The 23,405-nt window shown below is 36.3% G+C and overlaps 1 protein-coding gene across 3 annotated transcripts in view; it reads right to left on the bottom strand.

Moving 5' to 3' along the window:
- Window positions 1-22,337, bottom strand: part of DCN (decorin) — a 41,366-nt gene extending 19,029 nt beyond the window's left edge. Inside the window, exons 1-4 of one of the 3 annotated variants that reach the window (XM_045779900.2) lie at window positions 22,173-22,322; window positions 19,644-19,691; window positions 17,976-18,222; window positions 4,583-4,695 (exon numbers count right to left, since the gene is read on the bottom strand). In XM_045779900.2, the coding sequence (XP_045635856.1) occupies window positions 4,583-4,695; window positions 17,976-18,189 (327 nt within the window). In that variant the 5' untranslated portion in view covers window positions 18,190-18,222; window positions 19,644-19,691; window positions 22,173-22,322. Of the gene's footprint in view, window positions 1-4,582; window positions 4,696-17,975; window positions 18,223-18,998; window positions 19,137-19,643; window positions 19,692-22,172 lie in introns of those variants that run through there. The other 2 variants (XM_045779897.2, XM_045779899.2) reach the window with 2 other exon arrangements.
- Between the last annotated feature and the right edge of the window lie 1,068 nt (window positions 22,338-23,405).

Raw genomic sequence — 23,405 nt, 5'->3', positions numbered from 1 at the left:
TCACTTTGCAGAAGCCATGTGTGCCATTCCGTCCCTACAATGGTGGACTTGGTAGGTGTTCCCGAGGCCAGACAGACTGGCCACAGGTGGCCCAAAAAGAGTGCTGAGTTCTTACTGCACATGCTTAAAAATGCAGGGAGTAATGCTGCACTTAAGGGTTTAGATGTGGATTCTCTGGTCAGTGAGCACATCCAGGTGAACAAAGCTCCCACAGTGCAGTGCTGAACTGACAGGGCTTATGGCCGATGAACCCCTACGTGCTCTCCCTGCCACACTGAGATGATGCCTCGCTGAAAAAACGGATTTGTCTTAAACCAGAAGAGGAGGATGCACAGAGGAAAAAGATATCCCAGAAGAAACTGAAGAAACAAAAATTTAGGGCCTGGGAGTAAATTCTGAATAAAATAAATGCAAATAGAAGTAAAAACAGAAAAAAAAAATGAAAAGGTGAAAGACAAGCAGAATCGGTTTATCATCACTTTGCTAAGAGGTGAGAGAAGTCAGAGGAGGAGAGAACTTGTGCGGGGGCAGGAAATGCCTTGAGCGCCACGTAAACTAAAATTGAAACACAGCCTCAAAAATCAGCCTGATCTATTTCTTTGGTAACTCAAGAAAAAGCGATCTAGCCTGGGAGGTAGGAAAGAGGTGATGAAAAAGGCGACTGGCAATGGAAATGGAGTAGAAGTAGGAGTAAAAGCATTTCACCACCTTCGTCCAAGAAGGTGATGGAAAGGAACAAACTGGCAGTTATAAGGTCTATGAGGGCTGGGGAGGTAAGGCAGGACGCGAGGACTACAGCCGCCGCTGTAGCATGATATGTTTGAAGGCTGCTAAGATAGTAAGCCCCAAAGTTCTCCTCACAAAGAAAAATACATTTTTTCTCCATATATACATATCGAAAGATATATATATCCGCATGAGATGATGGATATTAACTAAACATATTGTGGTGATCATTTTGCAAAACAAAGTCATTACGCTGTACATCTTAAACTTACACAGTGCTGTATGGAAATCATATTTCAATAAAATTGGAAGAAAAAACTGTTGAAATCTGACTTAATATTATATACAGTTTTCTCTAAAGCCATTTAGGTAGGGTTTACATTGTATCAGGTATTGTTTTAAGGAATTGTATGGTTACTATCATATTTATAGGCAATTAATGAACAGACTCACGTCACAATGCTCCTGAGTTTCGATCTCAAGATCTGGCTCTTACTTGCTGCGTGACTATGAACAAGAAACTATGAACAAGTAACCTGGGCCTGAGTGTCCTTTTCTGTAGTAAGGGGTTATCAAGAGTGTCTACCTCAAAAGAATGGTTATAAGAATTAAGTGAGTGAGTGTAGGTAGCTATTAAGGCTAGTATATAGTAATTTTTTAGTTAAAAAAAACCTTCCTGACTAGGTTTTTTAAGCACGAATTCAAAGGAAACATATTAAATGTTGGCATTATAATACTTAATTTCCATTATTTCATGGGATAATTGTGTTTTTCTATTACAAATAAGTATAAAACTACTCTTGCCAGCATGTACTGCTCATTATGAGACACAGAGTCTAAATTGATAAAATTATTGAGAAAAGAGGAAACTTTCTGTTAAATCCTTTCTATCTTAATCTTTGTTGAAGTTTCATTTCTCGTCCTCCTTTTCATTCAAGTGTAGCTTTCCTGGCTGAAATTATAATGTTTATTTGTATAATAACAAGGATAGAAATGATCATGAATGAAAGAGTAAGAGAAAAATAGCTGTTTAACGTCCTCTGAACAGTTGGAAGCTCTAATAAACTCTTCCTTTCTTCAATGTATACTTTGAAGTAGAAAGAAAGAGGTTGCCAAGATGGTAGTTGCCTAAAGCATAGTGAGAAAGAAACATGGGAAAGAAAGAACATATTATTACAAATGCCAGATTTAATGGGAGTGTCACAGAAACCAGATATCTCGTATTTAAGGCTATGAAGAGTTTAAATAAATTATTCAGATTATACTTAAACATACAGGAAGTTAGGATTAGAGTATGAGAATTTTCCTTCCTAAAAAAAATGCCTTAGGGTAAACAAATGAGATGAAGTTTTAAATTTTAGTTCATTGAAAATAATATTAATTTTTTCTTAATCTTTTAACATATCTGATGATAGTTTAAATAGTCATTGACAAAACCTTGCTGGTATCACCGTTGGCTCACTCTCAGTGAAAACATATACAAAGGCAGAGAAAAGGTGAGTTGGAGCTCAGACCTGGCATCTTATCAGTGGAGATGGATTCCATTGGTTCAAGATTCGAGATCTCTAGCTCAAGCCTTATCTCACCTTTGCTAGCCTGTATCTTTCACTCTAGCCAACTATATCTGCTTATTTTCTTCTCTTTTTCCTTTCCTTTTGTAGAGAAAACCCTCTCTTCTCTTCCTTTCAGAATTCTGCTAATCGTGTAAGACCCTGTGCCCCATATTCTCTCAAATCCTAACTGGTAACCTGATGTAGGATACGTCTGATTTGTCTCCTTCTCGGTGCCCATAGCATTCACTATGTACATCACACTGGGCTTCCCTTGTTGGACACTTCGGTAAATTGACTCTGCCATTTTATTTGCCGCTTTTGTTTATATTAACTGTTTCATAGATTTCTTAAAATCTTAAGGAAAACTCTTTGCAACCGTATAAAAATATGGTCTATTTTCTCCTAATGGGTGTTTATTTCTTTTCTCATCCTAGCTGTCAGAAAGTTGATAACTAAATCTTGTCCTGATTATATTAACCTTACAACATATGACGACCAATTTATTTTACTTTATATTATTTCCCTTGAATCTATACTCCGTGTTCTAATACACAGCAGCCAGATGACTTATCTTTATATTTATATGTATTGCGTATTCTTACTGTATATCCCTTCAATCATTTTCTAAATGGCTACAAGAACTAAATGGATGTGAAATTAGAGTTCTCTGTTTATGCTCTCAATCTTAAAAATGTATTTCTATGATGTTCATCATAAGAAGCTGTAATGCTATCTCTACATATAGGTCGCTCATAACTAAGCAATTCTCTCCATTGTTTTCGGAAAATTCTGATGCTATGCGTTGTATTTTTAATGTTGAGCAAAACTCTGCTTCCCTGAAATTTTCACTCAATTGTCAATAGGACAATTCTCTCATCTTGTAGTTGAAGTAAGTAAATTCGATTTCTCTTTTCCAGCATGGCCCTTCAAATATGTCACTCGCGACCTTTTTCACTCAATTTGGGCATCCACAGCTCTGTCAACCGTGCCTATAAGACATGATTTCCAAAGTCTTTATCCTCACGATGATCATTCTGAGGAGACTCAATGGTTAATGCCCTTCTTAAAATGTCTTGCCCAGGACCAGACTTAATACTTCAAGAGTGGTCTACCAGAGCAGAATACAGAGACAGTGGGACTTGTAGTATTTATTTTGGACATGGAAGTCTGGCTTATTTATACTAAATGTACAATGATATTCTGAAGGGAAACTATATCTTATTTATCCCACAGGTAGAGAGCTGGACTAGAGAATACAGTTTATAGGGATTCTCATGCCCTACCTGAAAAGACAATGCATTTACTCTTACAGAAGGCGGCCTTATCAACACTGAACCCTATTTGATTGGGTTGCTCATCCTCCATTTATAACACACCCTCTTCCAACTATAGTTATACTCATTCTTTGTTCTTTGTGACCTTCCTCTATGTCCTGGGAAGATGAGCTCTCGGGACTGCTTCATGCAGATGACCTTGACCCCTGGCCCCCAGTTAGGTTCATCCACAGGAGACACTGACAGGAAATAAGGAGGTAGGACTACAGCTCCCCACCTCTTTCAAGATGGGCTTGGGTGCTTCATAATGCTTTGTTGGTTCTTATATTCCTCTGTACATCATCCTTTCAGTAAAGCCTTCTCTGTGAACACTTTTGAGAGTGCAACCAATTTTCTGCTGGAATTCTGTCTGGTACACTAGATGTGTGACATTATGATAGAGTAGAGGTTAGTAAAAATCACAGTCAAAGCACAGATACAGATAAGAATGCAGCATGCATAGTCCTAAATGCCAAGCAAGGTATAGATATATAGATATTTGAAGATAGAATTATATTTACTAAGTAAAATATGGATGGCTATCCCTTTTTCTCTTGGTGCCGATCTTTAAGACTTTACAACATTGGCACCTCTTAGAAAGCTAATGAAAGAAGACAGAAGAAATAAAATAATACTAAGATCAGTAATTCGTTTTGTATTTTGCTCCAATATTGAAGTATGATCTAACTAGGAAAATAAAGACTTTAATTCATGAAACGTAAGAGAAGACTAAGATATAAAGTATTTTTTAGGATGCAAAGACCAAAGATATGTGGGGTATTTGTAAGAAAATTGGCTGATTTTTTAGGGGTTAATGAATATAATGCTGTGCTCCTCTCTCAGCCCCTAAATGGAGAATTTGATAAATGGTTCTGTGCTTATTTATTACCATATAGTACTCCTGGCCTTACCCAAGTTTTGTTTTAAAAAATCCTGTAAGTCAGATCTTGTTACAACTCAAAAATAAACAAAGAAACAAGGAACTCTTACATGAAGGTTCTTCAGGTTCTTGAAGTCCCCATCTTTGATTTCAGTTATTTTGTTGTTTTGCAAGTCCAGCAGCGTAGTGTCAGGGGGAAGATCTTTTGGCACTTTTTCCAGACCTTGCATGAGAGTAAAAGCAATGTGCAGTCAGTAAAAGGGCCACAGGACCGCAGAATCATAAAGGATATGTTCACAAAAAAATCAGTGTGGCAATGAAAATTTTACCACTGCCATATTTTTCTTCTTCTAGGAATTATATCAATTATAGTTTAAAATATCTGCTTTATCCTTTCCAAAGAAGAAAGAAAATGCCAACTGATTTCTAAATCTATACCTTTCTACATAAATATACCATTTAATAAAGAAAAGCTTTAGCCAGATCATCAAAGGTCCATTGGACCTAACTTAACATTGCCACAGATCTACATTTAAAACGCCTCTCTCTCTTCCATTGGCTTTGTTTCATATTGATGCATGATGTTAAGCAGAAATTTAATATTCTATTGACTCAAATTCATGTGATCTTTTCTATATTTGAGGTTGCATAATATAAACCAGAAAAGTTTTTCAACCTCTCCATCATACCTGAAACTTGAATTCTTTCATTCATTCAACAAAGCCTTGTGGAATACCTCCTAGACACCATCAGTTTATCAGGCCCTGGGAATAGAGCAGGACCAACACAGAAATTGCCTGCATCCCTATAGAAAATATAATTCAATCTGCAGTTTTCAATTAAAAAGAAAATTGCTACAGGGAATATAATTGCTATGTTAGGAAGATGTCTTTCCAATTTTGAACCTTATGTAAGCGTATACTCTTAAATTATCATGGCAGTCATAGCGCTATCTTCATGTCTTCCGTGAAAATTACAGAAAGTGTATCTGAAATCACCTACCTTCTAAGCTCTCTGCAAATACTTTTTCACTCACATTATCATGGCTCTGTTGATAGTGGGGAAAAAAATGTCTAGTACCCAATCCGGAGATCAACTATTATTATAAATTGATATATTGAAATACATGTGATTCTAAACGTACATAAGTGCATTCCAAGAACTTACTACAGAAACAGTTCACAGAGAAATGACAAGAGTGAAGTGTTTTCAGTGATAAACAGCTATCTTGTAGGAGGATATTTAACTGCATTATGCAGTCACGATCACTGCCATTTTCAGAAATGTCAGTTTGATAATTTCATGCAATTAGGAGTGGCAGACTTCTGCCAAATCTTTGATAATTAGTGTTCTCCAACCAAGAAAAGACATTTCTTTTCATTTGGAAAAAAAGTTAACTGCCTACATTTCATTATTACTCTGTGGGCTTCTTGTCAAAGTTTTAGTTTCCACTTATGCTTACTTTTATACATTATTGAACTTACATCCTAGCGGCTCTCTTAACCTTTGTTCAAAGCCAAAGTGCAGATAAATTTCAGATGTGGAGAGGAAAAAAATCATATATCTACTTGGCTAACAATTTTGATTATTTTGTCTTTCTAGAATTTTAGGAACTTCCTGGAGTGAATTGTATACATTATTTTTCTGAAGATTTAGCATAAAAAAGCTTTAAGCTTGTGATCTTTGCATTTTTGTGCTTAGAAAGTCATTTTAATGATTAAAATCATTAAATTACTAGTAAATTTATATCCATTTCAGGGATTTTACATATTAGAATTTTTACTAAAATTTTATATTTATTCTGACATCAGATGCAATAACGTACTGTTACATTTAAGGTCTAGCCAGGGCATGGGGTGTCAACTAGCTTGCTCAACAACTATAGGCAGAGTATAACAGGGACATTATCCTAGTTATTAGTTCTTAGAATGTCACAAAGGGAAGGACCATTAAGTAACGGCTAGTCTATGATTCCTAAACTCTGATCAGATAGACTCTATGATGAGGTTCTTATCAGTCTATATCAAAATTAGAAAAAAATGAGTGTAATCAAGTTAGTTTTAATATAAATTACACACACACATACTCACATACATTAACACACACATTTCTGAAACTAGCTTCTTGTTCTGTTTTAAATATACCTTCTTAAAAATAATTATAATAAGCAGATGGCAGGTTGTTGTTATTCTGTTGAATTTGGTGTTGACCTTATAAGAAATTCACTTGTTCAACATTCAAACAATTTCACTTGTCCCAGAAATTAAAGAACTTCTAAGCTAGTCCAATATTTCCTTTTATAGGTAAAGAAACAGAAATCAAATGAAATTATATGGCTTATCTAAGGTGTCTCATGTTTAAACCAAACCAAGAACAAGATGGTGAGACCTCACTCTAGACCTATCCAACATGCCATATACACATGTAAACACAGTGTATTTTTTTAAAGATGCTGATCTACACTGTTCTTTGAACATATTGTTCAAAACTATTTGTTCTTATAATTTATGTTTATTCCATCCACCCATGTCCTTCTAGCTTCATTCTAACAACCCCTAAAATGTTCTAACAACCCCTTTACCCCTTTCCTCTATAAAATTCATCCTAACGCACCAGATAACAGTGACCCCCCACCCCCTATAAACTCTTGTGTGTATATAAGCTCACGAGGTATTGTCCTGCACTTTAGTTTTCTTTCTTTTCTGTAAGTTCTGGAAAAGCAGGGACAAATGACTGTATTTCATGAGAGCTGTGATCTTACCGCTTTACACATAAAGGTAGCTTTTTGATTGATTAGTTTTAAAAGCATAGTCTGTCCTGCTGTCCCATGGTGAAAACCTCATGGTCATGGCTTCAAGATCTTTTCTGCTATGTTTTGTTACAATCATTTCTTCACATCCTGCTTTCATAATGGTTCTTACTTTTCCTCAGAAGTACTAGAATACACCTGGCTATAATAGTCTTAATTTTCTCTCTGATTCTTGGTTGGCCAGAAACATTTTAAGAATAAAGACTATCATCAGATATATCATCCCCTTTATCTGCAACTGAAAATTTCTCTCAATTTCTTCTGTGTCTTTGACATACTTGTGAGGAACTTTTGGCTACATGTGTCTGAGGGATACTACCCTTCCTGTCCCACATGGTAACTGATCCAATGGTAGAGTTCCTCAGTATGACATGTATTTCTCATGGGAAGAGATCAATTATAAAACCATGGATGAAGAAACAGATCCTCATTTATGGATAAGTATTGTCAAAAGCAATCAAGCAAATAATGAATATTGAATCTGATTAAGCCTCTAAATATAACTCCCAACTTAGAAGAAATACGGAAGTCAAAGGTACATGCTTAAGTCTGCAAAGAAATGAATTCAACAATGCTAATTTAAAAATGCGCAGAATATATAAACAGACATTTCTCCAAAGAAGACATCCAGATGGCCAATACACACATGAAAAGATTCTAATATCACTCATCATCAGGTAAATGCAAATCAAAACCATGGGATATCAGCTCACCACCTGTCAGAATGGCTAAAATCAACAACACAAGAAACAACAGGCATTGGTGAGAATGTGGAGGAAAAGGAACCTTCTTGTCCTGTTGGTGGGAATGCAAACTGGTGCAGCCAATGTGGAAGACAGTATGGAGGTTCCACAAAAAATTAAAAATAGAACTACCTTATAATCCAACAATCACACTACTGGGTATTTACTCAAAGAATACAAGAACACAAACTCAAAGGAATACATTCACCCCCATGCTTCTAGCAGCATTATTTACAATAGCCAAGATAAGGAAGCAGCCCAAGTGTCCACCGATTAATGAATGGATAAAGAAGATATCTATATAGATATAGATATAATGGAATATTATTAAGGCATAAAAAAGAATGGAATCTTGCCATTTGAAATGAAATGGATGGGGCTAGAGAGTGTAACGCTAAGTGAAAGAAGTCAGTCAGCGAAAGACAAATACATGATTTCACTCATATGTGGAATTTAAGAAACAAACAAGCAAGTAAAGGGGGAAAAAAGAAGAGAGAGACAAATAAACAAACTCTTAATTATAAAAAATAAACCGATGGTGACCAGAAGGAAAGAGGATGGGGGGATGGGTGAAACAGGAGATGGGGATTAAGGAGTGCACTTGTTTTGATGAGCTCAGGGTGATGTATGGAAATGTTGAATTATTATATTGTTCATCTGAAACTAATATAACATTGTATGGTAACAAAGTAGAATTAAAATAAAAACTTAAAAAAAGAAATGGATTCAACAAAATCCTAATTTCTTCAACAGATAAACTGTAAGGAAAAGTAAAGAAATATTAGTTTTCCAAATGTATAGTTTAAAAGAGACTTAAAAGCTATTTAAATGATTGCAATATATGTACCTCATTTGGACCCTAATTCACACAAATTGTAAAATAAAACATTTCTAATATTTATGAGATGATTGAAAATGTGTACACTAAATAAATAGATGATATTAAGAAATAATTTTAAATTTAAATGTGATCTGATTATTATAATTGTATTAATGAAGAGCTTTAATCTTTCAGAGAAACATACCGATATACGGTTGGATAAAATTATATGACATCTGGAATTTGCTTTGACATAAAATGGAAAGGGGAAGGTGGGTGGAGATACCTAGAAAAATACTCGCGTTAGTTGACCCTTGTTGAAGCTCAGTGATGTATGCACCAGAGTCTCTTATTTTGCAGATTTTGTGTATTTAAAAATGTTTCTATAACTTTTTAAATAAGATTGGTGTTTGAATTTTCATCCCGGTTCCTCCTCTTGATCCTTAACATCCCCAGGCAAGCTGCTTCAGCTGTTGAGGCCTTGGTTTTCTTGCATCTTTCACCGAATTTTTGTGAGAATTCAGTAAGTTGTTCTACAGAATCATCTCCTACCATCATGCAGAGCGGGCCCTCAATTACTGGGACCCGGAAGTATCATCAATAAGGAGATGAAAGGGTGCAGCTCCAATTATCTTGCTGATTATTTAGTCTGTAAATCTGTGACAAAGGGGTTGATTGTTCCCCGTATAACATAATTATAATGCTGCTCTGCGTATGGATCACGCACAGACTCTTCATTTAAAGCTCTTATTCCCGGGTTGGCTCTTCTTACCAGACCCTTCGTGGCCTTGTTGTGTTCATCATGGCTCCCATGAAGTTCAGGGTCTCTCAAGAGCTTGTCTACCTTTGGCTGGTCACCCCTCGGTTTACCAAGCACATATTCCCCAACAAATAACTAAGCTTCCCAAAAGCTCTCCTGGTCCATTTAACTCTAGTTTAATAGTGGCAAAAGTTACACTCTTTTGTCAAATTTGTGAATATCAGTCTTTGTTTATATTGGGTTATTTGCTTTGGTCAGCGTTATCATCCTTCGAGTCAGAGTGGCTGTGAGTTAAAATCAACTCAGACACTAACGAGAGCTAACTAGGAGCCTTTACTGTAGCATTCCCTTGCCTCTATCGCTTCACCTGAACGTGCCGAGCACGAAGTAGACTGGGGTAGAGATACTAGAGCTAAAGATTCTTTTGAGGTCATTAAAAACTTTATTTCAGCTAAAAATTGTTTATTTCAACTGAAACTAATCCTCAAAGAGTATGAAAGCAGTTTTTCAACCTTAAGTATATTTTTATCTTAAGCTTTTAAATAAAAAACAAATTCTCTCTCTCTCTATATATATATATGTGTGTGTATATATATGTATATAAATATATATATATGTGTATATATATATATGATTTTATTAACCATATATGATTTTAACTAAATCATTCTTACTGAAACAGATCAATTTTATAGTCATTCCCAATCTATATGGAAAGTAAGATGTTGAGCTGTTAAAACGAAATATCAGCCAGGTAAAATTCGCTTCCAAAAACAATATTCTACAATAGAAAGAAAGCCGTGAAGATATGACTCCATGCCTTTCTTAAAATCTTAAGTAGAAAGTTTAAGTAATAATGGAATAAACTTGTAAATTAACACACATATAATTGACTTGACCTCTTAAGTAGTTTGCGGCTATTAAATAATGACCTTCACAGGGATGTGTAATATCTGTGGACCTTCTATATATCACACTTAATTGATGCCTGTGTTTCTCATTAGAAATGTACAAAATCTAAGTGAGTATGTAGACAATTGCATCTTCCAAAGATGGCGTTAATTATATCTCCCATCCTATATGCTCTTATTCAATACAAACTAATACCAACCCCATCAAAAGATGAAGTCAAATTCCCCTCCTGTGGAATCTGGGATGGACTTATAATGTCTCTGTAACCTAATGGAATGGGCCAGAAGAGACACGGAGCATGGCTTCTGAGGCCAGGTCAGAAAAGGTTGTACAGCTGTTACCCCGTTCTTCTGGGACACTTGCTCTGGGGGCAGCCAGGGGCCATGGGCTGTGTAAAAAAGCCTGTCTAAGCTGAGACCACCCTGCTGTAGAGGCCACGTGAAGCACTCCAGATGACAGAACAGCTGAGCTCACAGGCAACAGCAGCACCAACTCCAGTTATGAGAGTGAGCTGTCTTGGGTGTGGAGCCTGGCTAGACTCCCCGTGGCCATGGCCCCAGCCAACACCTGACTGAGATGCCTGAGAGACCCCAAGCGAGAACAGCCTTTCTGAGACCTGCTCAAATTTCCAATACTTAAATAATGAGCAAAATAAAATTATCTTTTTAAGTCGCCGAGTTTTGAGATAATATTTATTCAGCAGTAGTAACAGGAACGGAGTGGTTTTTTAAATTTCATTATTTTTCAATGAGCATCCTTTACTATAATTCTAAATTTTCCATTAAAATGCAATTATTTCCAAGGCTAGTCTGAATTATTTATTTGTTTTCCCAAATTCTGTAAATGGAACTTTAAAACAGGGTTATTTATTAAAGTAAATAAAATTCTACTTAAGATGTTACCAGAAAATCATTTTTGAAATAAAGGCTAATGAGAATTGTACTTTTTTTTTTTTTTTTCAAGTTGTCCCGGTGATGAATAGCATGGTTCTGCTAGCGAATGTCAGCAATCTGGTAAACATCATGTTGGACAAAGGCCAGGTTGTCCTAAGACATCATGCTTTCTTTCCCCCCCTGCTCTGTGGCAGGGGTCCAAACTCTAAGATTTATTCTTGCTGGTTTCCAACAGTGTTTTTTATAATTCTGTCTTCCATTTAATAATTAGGACAATGGTGATACGCTTCAGTTTTTGGCACATGACGTGACATGTTGGAGTCCCAGCTCCCTCAAAAACCTTTCTGTTCCAGGCATGCATGGTTCCCTATTTCCCTCTTAAAAATGGCAATTTGATTGTGGTGGCAGTTGAACCAGCTTTCAGAAATAGGACATTCCCCTTTTAATTCGATTCTCTTTTCAAATAAACTCAAGGAAGGTTTAACCTTCCTGGTTCTATGTACGGTCATCCTCAAAACAAAACCAACAAACAAAAGCAAAAACGCTGTGTACCAAAGCTCCATGACTCCTAATTCCCAGTTAGCCACGTTTCCTTCTTTTCCAGCTCGATAGAATCAAGCATAGTGTAGAATTATGCACTCATCCAAGCACTAGGTCATGCATATGTTCACTTATTCATCAGGCATCTATTGATTTTGGAGTATCTACCAAGTATAAGGCATTTTATTGAGTAGAGGGTATACAGAAATAGGTTCTGAATGCTTCCCTTCTGGTAGAGGAAGGAAATGTTTAACTAGGTAAACAAAATACACCGAATAACTATTACATAGTGTATATGTGGGGTAGTAGAGAATAATCAAGGCAAATGTGGATTACAGTGAAAGCACAGAAGTAGATAAGCTGCACGCATCGCCTCAAAGTGATCTTCAGACTAACTCAAGGTTAACTGAATCCCGAGCGTTGCCATGTAGTTGCTACAGGGCTTTCTCCTTTTATTAAGACTGGATTGAAAACTGGGCTAATTCTTCTTTATCCTTATTTTCAACGAAATATATAATCTTCTTGCTATTCTTTGAAGGAGAAAAGTTCAGATTAGAGGGTCTCCTGCATTTCTCTTGTCCGGGGGAATCCATATTCTCGTAACCTAGTCCCATCCTGTCCTCTGGAGCCAGGATGATCTTGCAGAGGAGAATGCCTCACAGCTGCAGGCTGACCAAATGCCTTGATCCTACACAGCTGCCTCTCTCTCCCTCCTGGGACCGAGAAGGAAACCAGGGGTATGTCAGTTCTCAGGTCAAAAAGACAGATGCTTTGGCTTTCTCTGACTCCTCTCTTCCTCCTCCCCATCTTTAACCCCTGGTGTCAGGAACACTGGCCATCTGGGTCACAGGAGAATTCCTCCCCTTCATCTGAAGATCTGTCATGCTTCATCCTACCCAATACGAATTTAGGCGACACATGGGGCATGCTCTGTGCACAGCCTCCTTCCCATACCACGTCTGAGGCACACCGTTTGGATGCATCCGAAACTCCTAACAGGGTCACCCCATGTCCCTGTTGCTGCAGAGCCAGACATAAACTATAAAAGCAACTGAGCTGCCAGCATTCTCTCTGCCCCTCTACAAAATAGCCCTAATTTATTCTTCTGAGTTGATTTCACAAAGGAAGTCTAATGGTTCATTTACTTTATGTATAAAATTTGCTTCTGGAAAACCAGTTTCCCCAAACAAGAAATGAGCTATGGCTTATATGTTCCAAGTGGTGGCTACTGACAAAATTTTCACCAGTTGAAGCAGAATGATTAAAAAGAAGAAAACTACGCAGTGTAAAGGGTTGTATGGGTTTTTTTTGTGTGTTTTGTTTTGTTGGTTTTTTGGGGAGGGGTTGGGGGTTTGTTTTTGCTAAGACATTTTTAAAACTAAAATATCCTTTGCCATATGAAGTACATTTTAGGAACCATTAGTTATTTGCACTGCTTTTACATGGCAAAATAAAATGTTACATCTTCCAACATCATCTCTAGAGAGCCAACTATGTGGGTTGTGAATCATTTATGATTATAAAATAGCCAAATGTTTCACTGTTCTCCACTTCACCAAACCCATTTTGTTCAAAGGAATGGTGTTTGGAGAAGACTGAATGGATTGCTTGATAATTATACCATTTTCTAATTCATATCTATTTATAGTTGGAGGTGATGTGGTCCTCTTTAGGAGGGAGGGGAAAGAAGGTGCTATTTTTTCCAGCTTGACAGGCCATGTACTTCTCAGAGATTCTCAGTTTCAAAGGAAAATAAAAGAACATTATGAGGAATATCCTCATGTTACTAGCCAACTTTGTCTGAACTGGTAAACTAAATAGAATAGTATGGTATTTATCAATATTTTCTATTCTTACCTAATGAAATGTGATATATTCCCATTTATCCAATGCGTTTCAACATTTTAACATTTATGGGTAGTAAATGGTAAAGCAGAAGTAGAGTTCAGAGGTGTTGAACTGCAAAACCCAAGTTCTTTCAACTGTTAACTAATTTTAAAAGCCATTTAAATTCTTTTGAAATTTGTTATAAGAAATGCATCAAGGGGCTCCTGGGTGGCTCAGTGGGTTAAGCATCTGAGTCTTGATTTCAGCTTAGGTCATGATCTCAGGGTCTTGAGATTGAGCCCCCTGTTGGGCTCCACACTTAGCACAGAGCCTGCTTGAGATTCTCTCTCTCCATCTTCCTCTGCCCCTCCCCCCACTCTCTTTCTCTCTCTCTCTCAAATAAATCTTTAAAAAATTTTTAAAAAAGAATTGTATCAATAACTATTTAATTCGGAAGAATAGTAAAAAAAACAAAAAACAAAACAACAACAACAACAAAAAAACCCCAAAACCACAATGTTTATGCTTACTTGACCTGCCAGGGTTGATCTGCCTTTTAGCGACAAGATGAAAACCAACATCAAATAATGCTATCTGGTAACACCTGAGCCAAAGAATATACGTATAAATAAGAAACTGTTTTCCTTCAAGATAGTAAGTACTTAAAGCAGTGTGCACTCTGGGATGCTGGGTGGCTCAGTTGGTTAAGTGTCTGCCTTCGGCTCAGGTCATGATCCCGGGGTTCTGGGATCGAGCCCCACATCAGGCTCCCTGATCAATGCGGAACCTGCTTCTCCCCTCTCTCTCTGCCTGCTGCTCTGCCTACTTGTGCTCTCTCTCTCTGTCAAATAAATAAATAAAATCTTTAAAAAAACCAGCATCCATTCACAGGATCAATATTAGGACATTTTAAAAAGATTTGACAAGTATGAATTACATTGTAGGTTTATTATTTTAAGGTAACCCATAGATTTCTGAATTTGCTAATCTTACATTTATTTGTTTTATAAATGCTACATTTAGGAATTAATTGCTTTATGTCTTAAGAGGATAGATAAACAAAAAAAGAAGAGAAGATGGGGGTCTCATTCAATTCTGGTTCAAAATAAAAGCTAAATTACAACAAATTCAGCCAAACAATTGGCCAATATATATGGCGTACTCATTACTTTCTTGGACAGGTGAAAAAATGTTTACTTTCTCAATCCCCCATGCTAGAGAAAAACATACATAATGCTATTCTGATAAATTGGAATGAGGAACTAAACAGTCCATGTGTCTTCCTGAACACCTCAAATTTTCCTATGGACTAATTATTCAATTCCAATTTCAGAGTTTTTACATCTTAGCTTTGATGTAAAACTGTTTAAAAGAACTGTTTAAAAATTCTATGTAGTTTAACTTCATCAAAATACTTCTTAGTGGCAAAAATAGTCAAACATTTTAGTAAGGAATGTTTGCTTCTATTAAACATGTTTGGATATAAGATGACAAAGGACTACTGTCCTTCACCACTGTAGCTCCCCTCTGCTCATTAAAAGCTCTGGCAAGGATAATCCTTAAGAAAACATTAGCTTTTGATAAGGATAAGCATTCACATTTCTCACCCCAAAGTGCATTACATTTTTTCTCTATTATAATAATTCAAGGTTCATGTTCAGATCACTAAATAACATAAAACAAAAAATAAAATAAACTGCGTTGCCTTTACGATGAATAAGATTGTCTATTTCTCCTTCCTTGTTTTTTTCTACATATCTTTCACCTTTTACTCCATATAATCAACACATAGAAAATACATATTGAGAGCCCACTATGAGCCAGGCACCACACACAAGTATTAGAATCTCTAAGGCCGGCTGTGATTTTTCTGCAGATGAGGATGTCAAGGTTCTGAACGGTGCCAAGAGCATAAAGTGAGAAGTCAGATGGTAGTGGAAAGTGTGAATAAATGTTTTCTTTAAAGGCAAACAGATTGTTCTTCCTTTTTGAAATGCATATTCTGTTTTAGAAATATCTGACCAAAACCCTTTCACAATATATTTAAATACAAATTTAATAAAAACTAAAAGTAACTTAGATGAGACCATTGCTCATGGGAACTCGGTTCTCTTCATTCAGTAGGGGTCCCCCAAACAACTCATTATTATAATCTTCGCTACTTCTTTAGTATATAAGGCCAGTCAGCCTTTTAAAGGAATGATGTGCAATCTGGGCTCTTAGATAAAAGGTAACATGTAGAAAATGGCCTCATCCAAAAACAAGACAAAATAAATTGAAACAAGATAATAACAAGGACATCAACAAAACTGTATCATGAGACACCCAAGCCAATGAACTTGACCATTCCAGAGACTGGATTTTTCTGTTTAGTTTTGAGCAATAGGCTTAGGCCTTTTTATGAAAGACAACTGGAAAACTGTCTCAAATGCTTTCATCAGACTCAAGCTTTAAACTATTTATAATGTGAGCAAACTACAGTTATGTAAAATAAAATCAGTGAAGTGAGTACCCAAGTCTTTCCTCCTTAAAAATATCAACTGTTCATTGTTGGCAATATATGGGGATAACCATGAATCCTTTTAACCTTGTTTCCAGAGGCAAAGTGAGATTTAACTGGCTTCACATTTCTTAGGAACTCGGCCATTTTAATAAATTTTTTTAAAAGTTTACTCCTAGTATATCCATCACATGGTGATTCTTATGTGCAAATATTTTCAACTGCATAATTTTCTTGCTCATACCAGTAATGCAGATAATCTCTAGATGCTTATAACAGTTTTTATAGAATTTGAGAGTGATCTAATCCCACTTGTAGCAAATATACAATTCAAAAGAGAAATAATCACCACCAATATAATATCAGACCCACAAGAACAAGGACCATATTTGTCTTCCTTGTTCCTTTCTTGCCAGGGCCTACAACAGATCTGACCCATTGTGGGATCTCAATATATTTGCTGAATGAATGAGTGAATGAATGAATGAATGAATGAATGAATCCAGTGGAATTATCCTGTAGCTTTTTAAAAACATTTCCATGCACTTTTTTTCTGGGTGTTACATGGTTATACAACATTTTAAAAACTATACTGAATGTTTGATTTTGAGTTGTTACTATTTAACATGTTTTATGTTTTCCTGGGTTCCAGCATGTAGTTTATTCCAACTGTAGAGGTTAGTGGCAAATTTTCCTGCAAAATACTGCTAGAAAGCATGTTCTGAATAGATATAGGGTTCCCCAAAGCAGTACCCAACTATACTATGGAGTTTCTTCAATAAGGAAATATACAATGGCAGAGTCATTCTGTGAGGATTTCTTTCTTTTTCTTTTTTCCTTATAAGAAAATGAACCAAAAACAGAGGAGGAGAGAGAGAGAGATGCAATTTAACTGTCATGTCAATTACATTCATTCCCCTTGGGCCCATCTGCTGGGGCCTCAAACTTTCTAGAGATTTATCTTTTGAGTGTATTGCTCTTGGAATTCCCAGGCCAATGTTTTCTTGAAACATGATAAATCAAGCTGTATACAGTGTTAGTCTAAAGATATATGTCCTGTGGTTATATTGAATATGTACACCGTATCTTAGTTGTAAAGATTGCTTTTGAAACTTTCTAAAGAATATAAATAGCTAGATTACAACATGCCAAAGGCAAAGGCAAAACTAAGACCCCAGAGATTAAGGGAGTATTTTGGTACTTGAAAGATAATTTTTTTTGTTCTAAAACTTCACTTGTTTTGCTTCTGATAACTGCATACTTTACAATTTAGTAATGTTCAAACTCTGTTATCTGGGCTAACTAAGCCAAGAGTAGGGCCATCACCCAGGTTTTAATATCTAACATTTCTTGAAAGCAAATCACGGAATTAAAGTAAGCCATCCCTTTGGAATCGTGGAACAGAAGACATTGTTTTGTTCAAAATTTTATTTTACAGAAGGGGGACCATGAAGTTCAGAAAGATTTTTTAAAAAGTGACTCTTCCGAGATTGCAAAAGTGATGGAGCCCCAACTTAAAAAGGAAAGCAAAAGGTCTCCTAACTGCAAGCTCCTTCTTGCTAGGCTATTCAGCTTCCTTGACTTCTCCATAGATGGCACTGTCTCTCACATTTGGAACTGCAGAGATGACAAAGGAAAATGCTAACCCCTCGGGAAGCCTTGCCTGTGAATGAAGCAAGGTAGAGCTGCACCTACTCACCCAGATCAGAACACTGGACAACTCGCAGGTGACACTGGCAGCGGAAGGGACACACAGGGCCCAGAGGCTCGAGGTCAGAATCCACAGGAGCATGCTCTTCCGGGCCTATCCCAGAAGCCTCATCTTCTAGCATAAAGTCAAATAAGCCTCTCTGTTGGAAGGGCCCAGCCCAGGAAACTTGTGCAAGCAGGAGGAAGATGATGGTTGCCTTCATGATTTATCTCATGTATTTTCACAGCCAAGGAACCTAGGAAATAAACGAGAGGTTTAGAAGAGCCGTGCCGCCTGGTTACTGCATTTTGTCTCATATAACACCCCACAGTAGAGTGAGTGTAAAGTATAAAAAAAAAAAAAAAAAAATCTTTCATTTACTATTAGGAAGCAGAACACTGAAATGTATTTGAAAGGTACGTAACAGACTACCTTGCTCAGCTATTTACTTAGGAAAAGAAATCTGAATGTAATTTAAATCTGCTTGCTTGAATTTGGGGTCCAAATTGAGACAGTATATTATATATTCACGTCATTTGCAAAACTGTTATGATGATAGACCATGTTGGAATTCTCAGGGCTCATTCAACACAAGCCAAGCCACAGTCAAATAAAATTTGTCTATACACATGAGAGCTCTTCAATTCCTGCATCAGAAATACCTCTGGAAACCAATGTCATCTCCCCATCCCACTGTATTTATCTTGGTCCAGACATTTCTCATCACTCCCTGAACAAGAGCTTCCAACTGGTCTCGGCCTTGACTATTTCCTCTACTCCAGGTCATCCTCCACTCTGCTGCTCCTGTCATGTTCGGAGAATTAGATTTGATTGTATTTCTATTCTACAGAAAACTCCTCGTTGACTTCTTAAGGCTTGCCAGTAAGGTTCACGTCCCCTTTGTGGCCTGTGAGACCATTCATAATTTGGTATCAACCGATGTTTCAAGCCTTATTTTTCTCCATTTCCTCTCTCCTCCAGTCGCCACCTCAACCCCGACACTCAAAGCTAAGTGCCATTTAAAATACTTACCTTGTAAGATGGCTGTGAAGACTGACTGAGCTAATGGACTTCCCTTGTGGATTGCCTGGCTCATCCAGGCAGGATGCTGCTTCCTCCTTCTTCTGTGCCCTAAAGCACGTTGCTCTTACCTCTTTTAAAGAACTTATCACATTATACTGTAATTTGTTTTGCGTGCTTGGTCTGTCCCCCCAACTAGAAGATGTACTCCTTCAGGGCGTGTCTTATTATTCTTTGTTCTGTACCCAGGCCTTGCACAACATTTTGCACATAAATGACTCAATTGACCATCAATTTATTAACAATACCAGTTATTCGGCTTGTTCCGGGCAACCAGTCGGTCTGATTTTTTAAAACACAAACTTATCTTTTCTCGATATCAAATTTCTAGCCTGAGAAAGGTAACAAATGGAAAACCTCAACTTGGTGGAACATAATTTATTTTTTAAGATAAATCTGTGGGCCAGTTTCTCAAACTGATCTTTTTTTTTTTTTAATAAAACAATAAACATATATGGAAAAGCCTCCTGGTTTTTACAGGACTTACATGTCATCTGGCTTTACCCAGAGGGCAATTTTGTAAACAAACAAAAGTACAGTTTCGACAAATCCATACAATATTTATCCATTCATTCAATAAGCGTGTTAGATACATACATCTGTCGTTGAGCTGGTGTTCAGGTGGCTGAAGGGAACTACACAGATCTGAATAACAAAAAGGAGTTGATCATGTGGAGAGCAAGCAGTGTGTTTTTGACTTGATATGTTTTCGAATCCTATTGAAACTGTTCTAAGGATTCCCAAAACACATAGCAGATGTTATCTTTCGTTCCCCTCCATCTACTTTGAATTGTACACTTACAAGAATCATATTAATGCTGCCCATTCATAACCCAACTCCAAGAATGATTTTCAGTCATCAGCCAATTGTAACATAAGCAACAACAACAACAAATCCAAGACAAACAAAGACAAAAAAATAAACCACTTTGGATGTCCTAACCTTAATGCATCTATCTACGTAACTTCTGGAAATTCTTGGCTAGATGCACTGGAGAAGGAAAAAAAAAGTTTTTGGATTTCTTACACTTTTGTTCTTAAGTTCATATTTATTACTGGGGTATGTGTAAGGCAGCACTGGCATGTGGCTTCTCATTTAAAAAATACCACAAAGATTATTGTTCACACTGCCCCTTTAAATTTGGTATCAGGTTTTCTCTGGGAGCGTGTTCCCTGTTCCCACTCAGTTGCTGCCTAGCCTTTTAACGGAGCCCCATTGTTTTGGCAGTGTTCCCTTGGACTGGATCTAAGGGAGTGGTTTCTGTCTGTTTCACATTAAAATGCAATGTTTACAGTTTACCACAGTTTGCTAGTGTTGCATACTTAATATCTTACAATTTTAGAAGAAAAATGAAGCAAAGTAATTGCAGATTGAATAAATAGCAATGAGAATTAATGCAGATGTTGCTTTTTGATCTTTTCTCCAGAACAGAAAATGCCTGGTTGTTTCACTAACCCCAAAAAGGAAATGTTGAACGCTAGCTCAGACGAATATTATCATTTATATGTGTTTACTCTTGTTAAAATGGTGCAAATTCTCTGTACAATATTTTTCTTGGTTTAACGCTGAGCACAAGCTGGAAGTTTATAGTTTCCATTACTTATTTTTATCATTTTGATTTGTGTGTGTGTGTGTGTGTGTGTGTGTGTGTGTGCATTTTAACCTTGAATGTCCTGGAGAAGAATATGCATCCAGAAACTTTATACAAATTCCCCCAGGAGATGATTTCTTTTAAATAAGTGTCATCATACTTGAAGACCCAGCATCTTAAAACAATTAATGGGGGCAGTTGATATTAATAATTTCTTAATAATTCCCTTCCTTCCTTAGTATATAAGAAAAATAAACAAAAAAGAGCAGATGCCCTTGTAGAAACCAAGGAGATTATTCCTGAGATAATATACTTTCTAAATTTCATTGAAACTGTTTTAAGCATTCTCAAAAATGCTCAAAAAGTATGACTCTTTCCTAGATGTTAATTGCTAAGTATAATATCACTGCTCCACTAAAGCTAGTCGCCACAATTTATACGTGTTTCATCAAAAATAATAATTTCTGGCTCCTTAAACTACTTCAGCCCATTAAATTAACTATATCACTCAGTTCAACATTTGTAGGATGTCATTTATGCGTTTGGGATGACTTTCAAAATCAAAATTGAACCCTCAGGAGATAAGGAAAACTATAACTGCAGAGCAAAATAAAAATCCCCCAGCACTAGGTGAAGGAAAAGCCTCAATAATAATGGAAATAATTTAAAAATAGACAATAAAAATGGCATTTATCCATAAATAAGGAAAGCTATCGGAGGCATTTGGTTCTTTTTCTGGTCAAAATAGCAATAGGAAAAGAAAAAGCCACAGGAATTTATGTCACTGGGAGCTCACTTAACCAGTGGTCATTGTGTTCCCCTGTTTTGAAATTAGCAAGAAAAATAACCTACACCTTCGTTTTCAAGTGATGTACCTTACAATAAAATTTCATTTGCATCGAAAATAACTGACTGGGTTTTTTCTTTCTCTGTAAGGAATTATGTAGCTAACTGTGAGATTATCTTTAATAAGCAGCATAAGTATTTTCAATGTTTATTTTCACTTCTCTGGTGATAATTTCTATTCTTTTCTAGGTTGTAGAAATATACATTTATTTGATTTCTGCCGCTCATCACCAGAGTTCACATCTCTGAGGTTTTAAAAGTTCTGAAAATATGCAAGAATTCAGGAGGGAACTAAATCCTTAAATATATATATATATGTAACCCAACTACAAATAGTATGCTGACCTAGAATTTAAATACTTTCTAAAGAGGTAAAACATTTCATTAGTACAAATACAAAATATATCAATATAGATAGTCATGGTGTTAGGTTATAGTTTTTTTTTTTTTTTAATAAACATCTTTGCAAGAACAGAAAGAACTAAAACAATGCATTCAACCATTTTACCAAATATTTAACTTCTGTCTTCAAGTAATACTTGTTTAAAATACTGCATAAAGATTATCAAAAGTTTAGCACGATTTTTTTTTCTTTTCTTTCTCTCACCAAATAATTCCTTTTGCTCTCAACTTGATCGAAGTTTTATTAGTCTGTAGCAGAGTTCAGGACAATTATTGAAAACCATACCTTTTAATCCGGGGATTTGCCACAGGAGCCCTCAAAGCTGAGATGTAATTACACTAAATATTCAGCCCAAGCAAAAGAGTTTGCAGGTGTGGAAAGGAGGGGGTAGGTGCTGCTCTGTGACTGTCACTAGGTTGAAAACCTCCTGCTTCTACTCCATAGCACAGTTAAAAAATAAGGTTTCCCTCGATGAACACAATCCGGCTGACACCCACATTAGATCATATGGTAATGATATGTCTCTTGTATTGCAGCCAGAAAGTTTATCGGCCTTTTTTTCTCCCCATTTGCTTTATTCCTTCTGCATCTGCTTAAGATTCTAAACTGCTTATGTAGTATAGAGGGGTAACTTGATTTGAAATTTGTTTTATTGTGTCGATTCATTTCCCTGAAACATTGTAACTAAAGGGTTTGCTTCCCCACCCCCAGCCTCACTCCACTATCCACCCTTTCTAGTCTTGTTTATAAGTAACATTTATACTTGCCAAATGACAGTTTTTCTTGCTTTCGTGATGTGCAAATCTGGCAAATGGAACCAAATTAATCTTGTGGTTATTTTAAATGTGGTCTGCAGAAATACATGAGTAGATTTATATGAAAATACTCTTTCAGATTCTTACTTGCCTTGGGCTGTTTGTGCAAATTCAAGTACTCTGCTGTGGAGTTTTTCTATGTATTTTGAACATATTTCTAAAGTGTCCTGGAAGACAGTCATGGTTTTATATGAAAAGAATGTCACGTTTGCTATTATTATTATTATTATTATTATTATTATTATTATTAATTACTATTATTATTTCATTACTCATAGTTTATATTCTTTCTTGTTTACCAGCCATTGGGTTTCTTCTTTTTTTCTAAATAAAACACACAGATACTAGAAATTGGTCACACTATAATTTAGCCTGCGTATGAAAATTTTGATTTTCATGGACTATACTTTTATATAATCCAGAACTTTGAAAAGGCAACAGAGTCTATGGCTCTTTTCAAATTTCAGTAAATAGAAAAAAAAAAGTGTAAACACAAGGAAAGATATTTATTTAGCCACTGGAAAGCTTTTTTGAGTTTTTGTAATTCCCTTGCTGGATGCTGTTTAATTCTCTCCCTGTGTGTCTCTATGTTTTGACTTGTATCTTTCTGCCCTGGCCCCTAGGCTGTTACCAGGTGGAAACTTGAAATCAACATCTGTGAAACTTGAGAGGATAGCCCTCCCATCCTCCACCTTCTCTTTCC

This window comes from Ursus americanus, chromosome 17 (genome assembly GCF_024610735.1).
Source record: "Ursus americanus isolate L20-20 chromosome 17, mUrsAme1.1.p, whole genome shotgun sequence".
NCBI classification, from domain to species: Eukaryota; Metazoa; Chordata; class Mammalia; order Carnivora; family Ursidae; genus Ursus; species Ursus americanus.
Note: the sequence above shows the minus strand (reverse complement) of the source record. Positions and strands in the feature narration are given on the sequence as shown.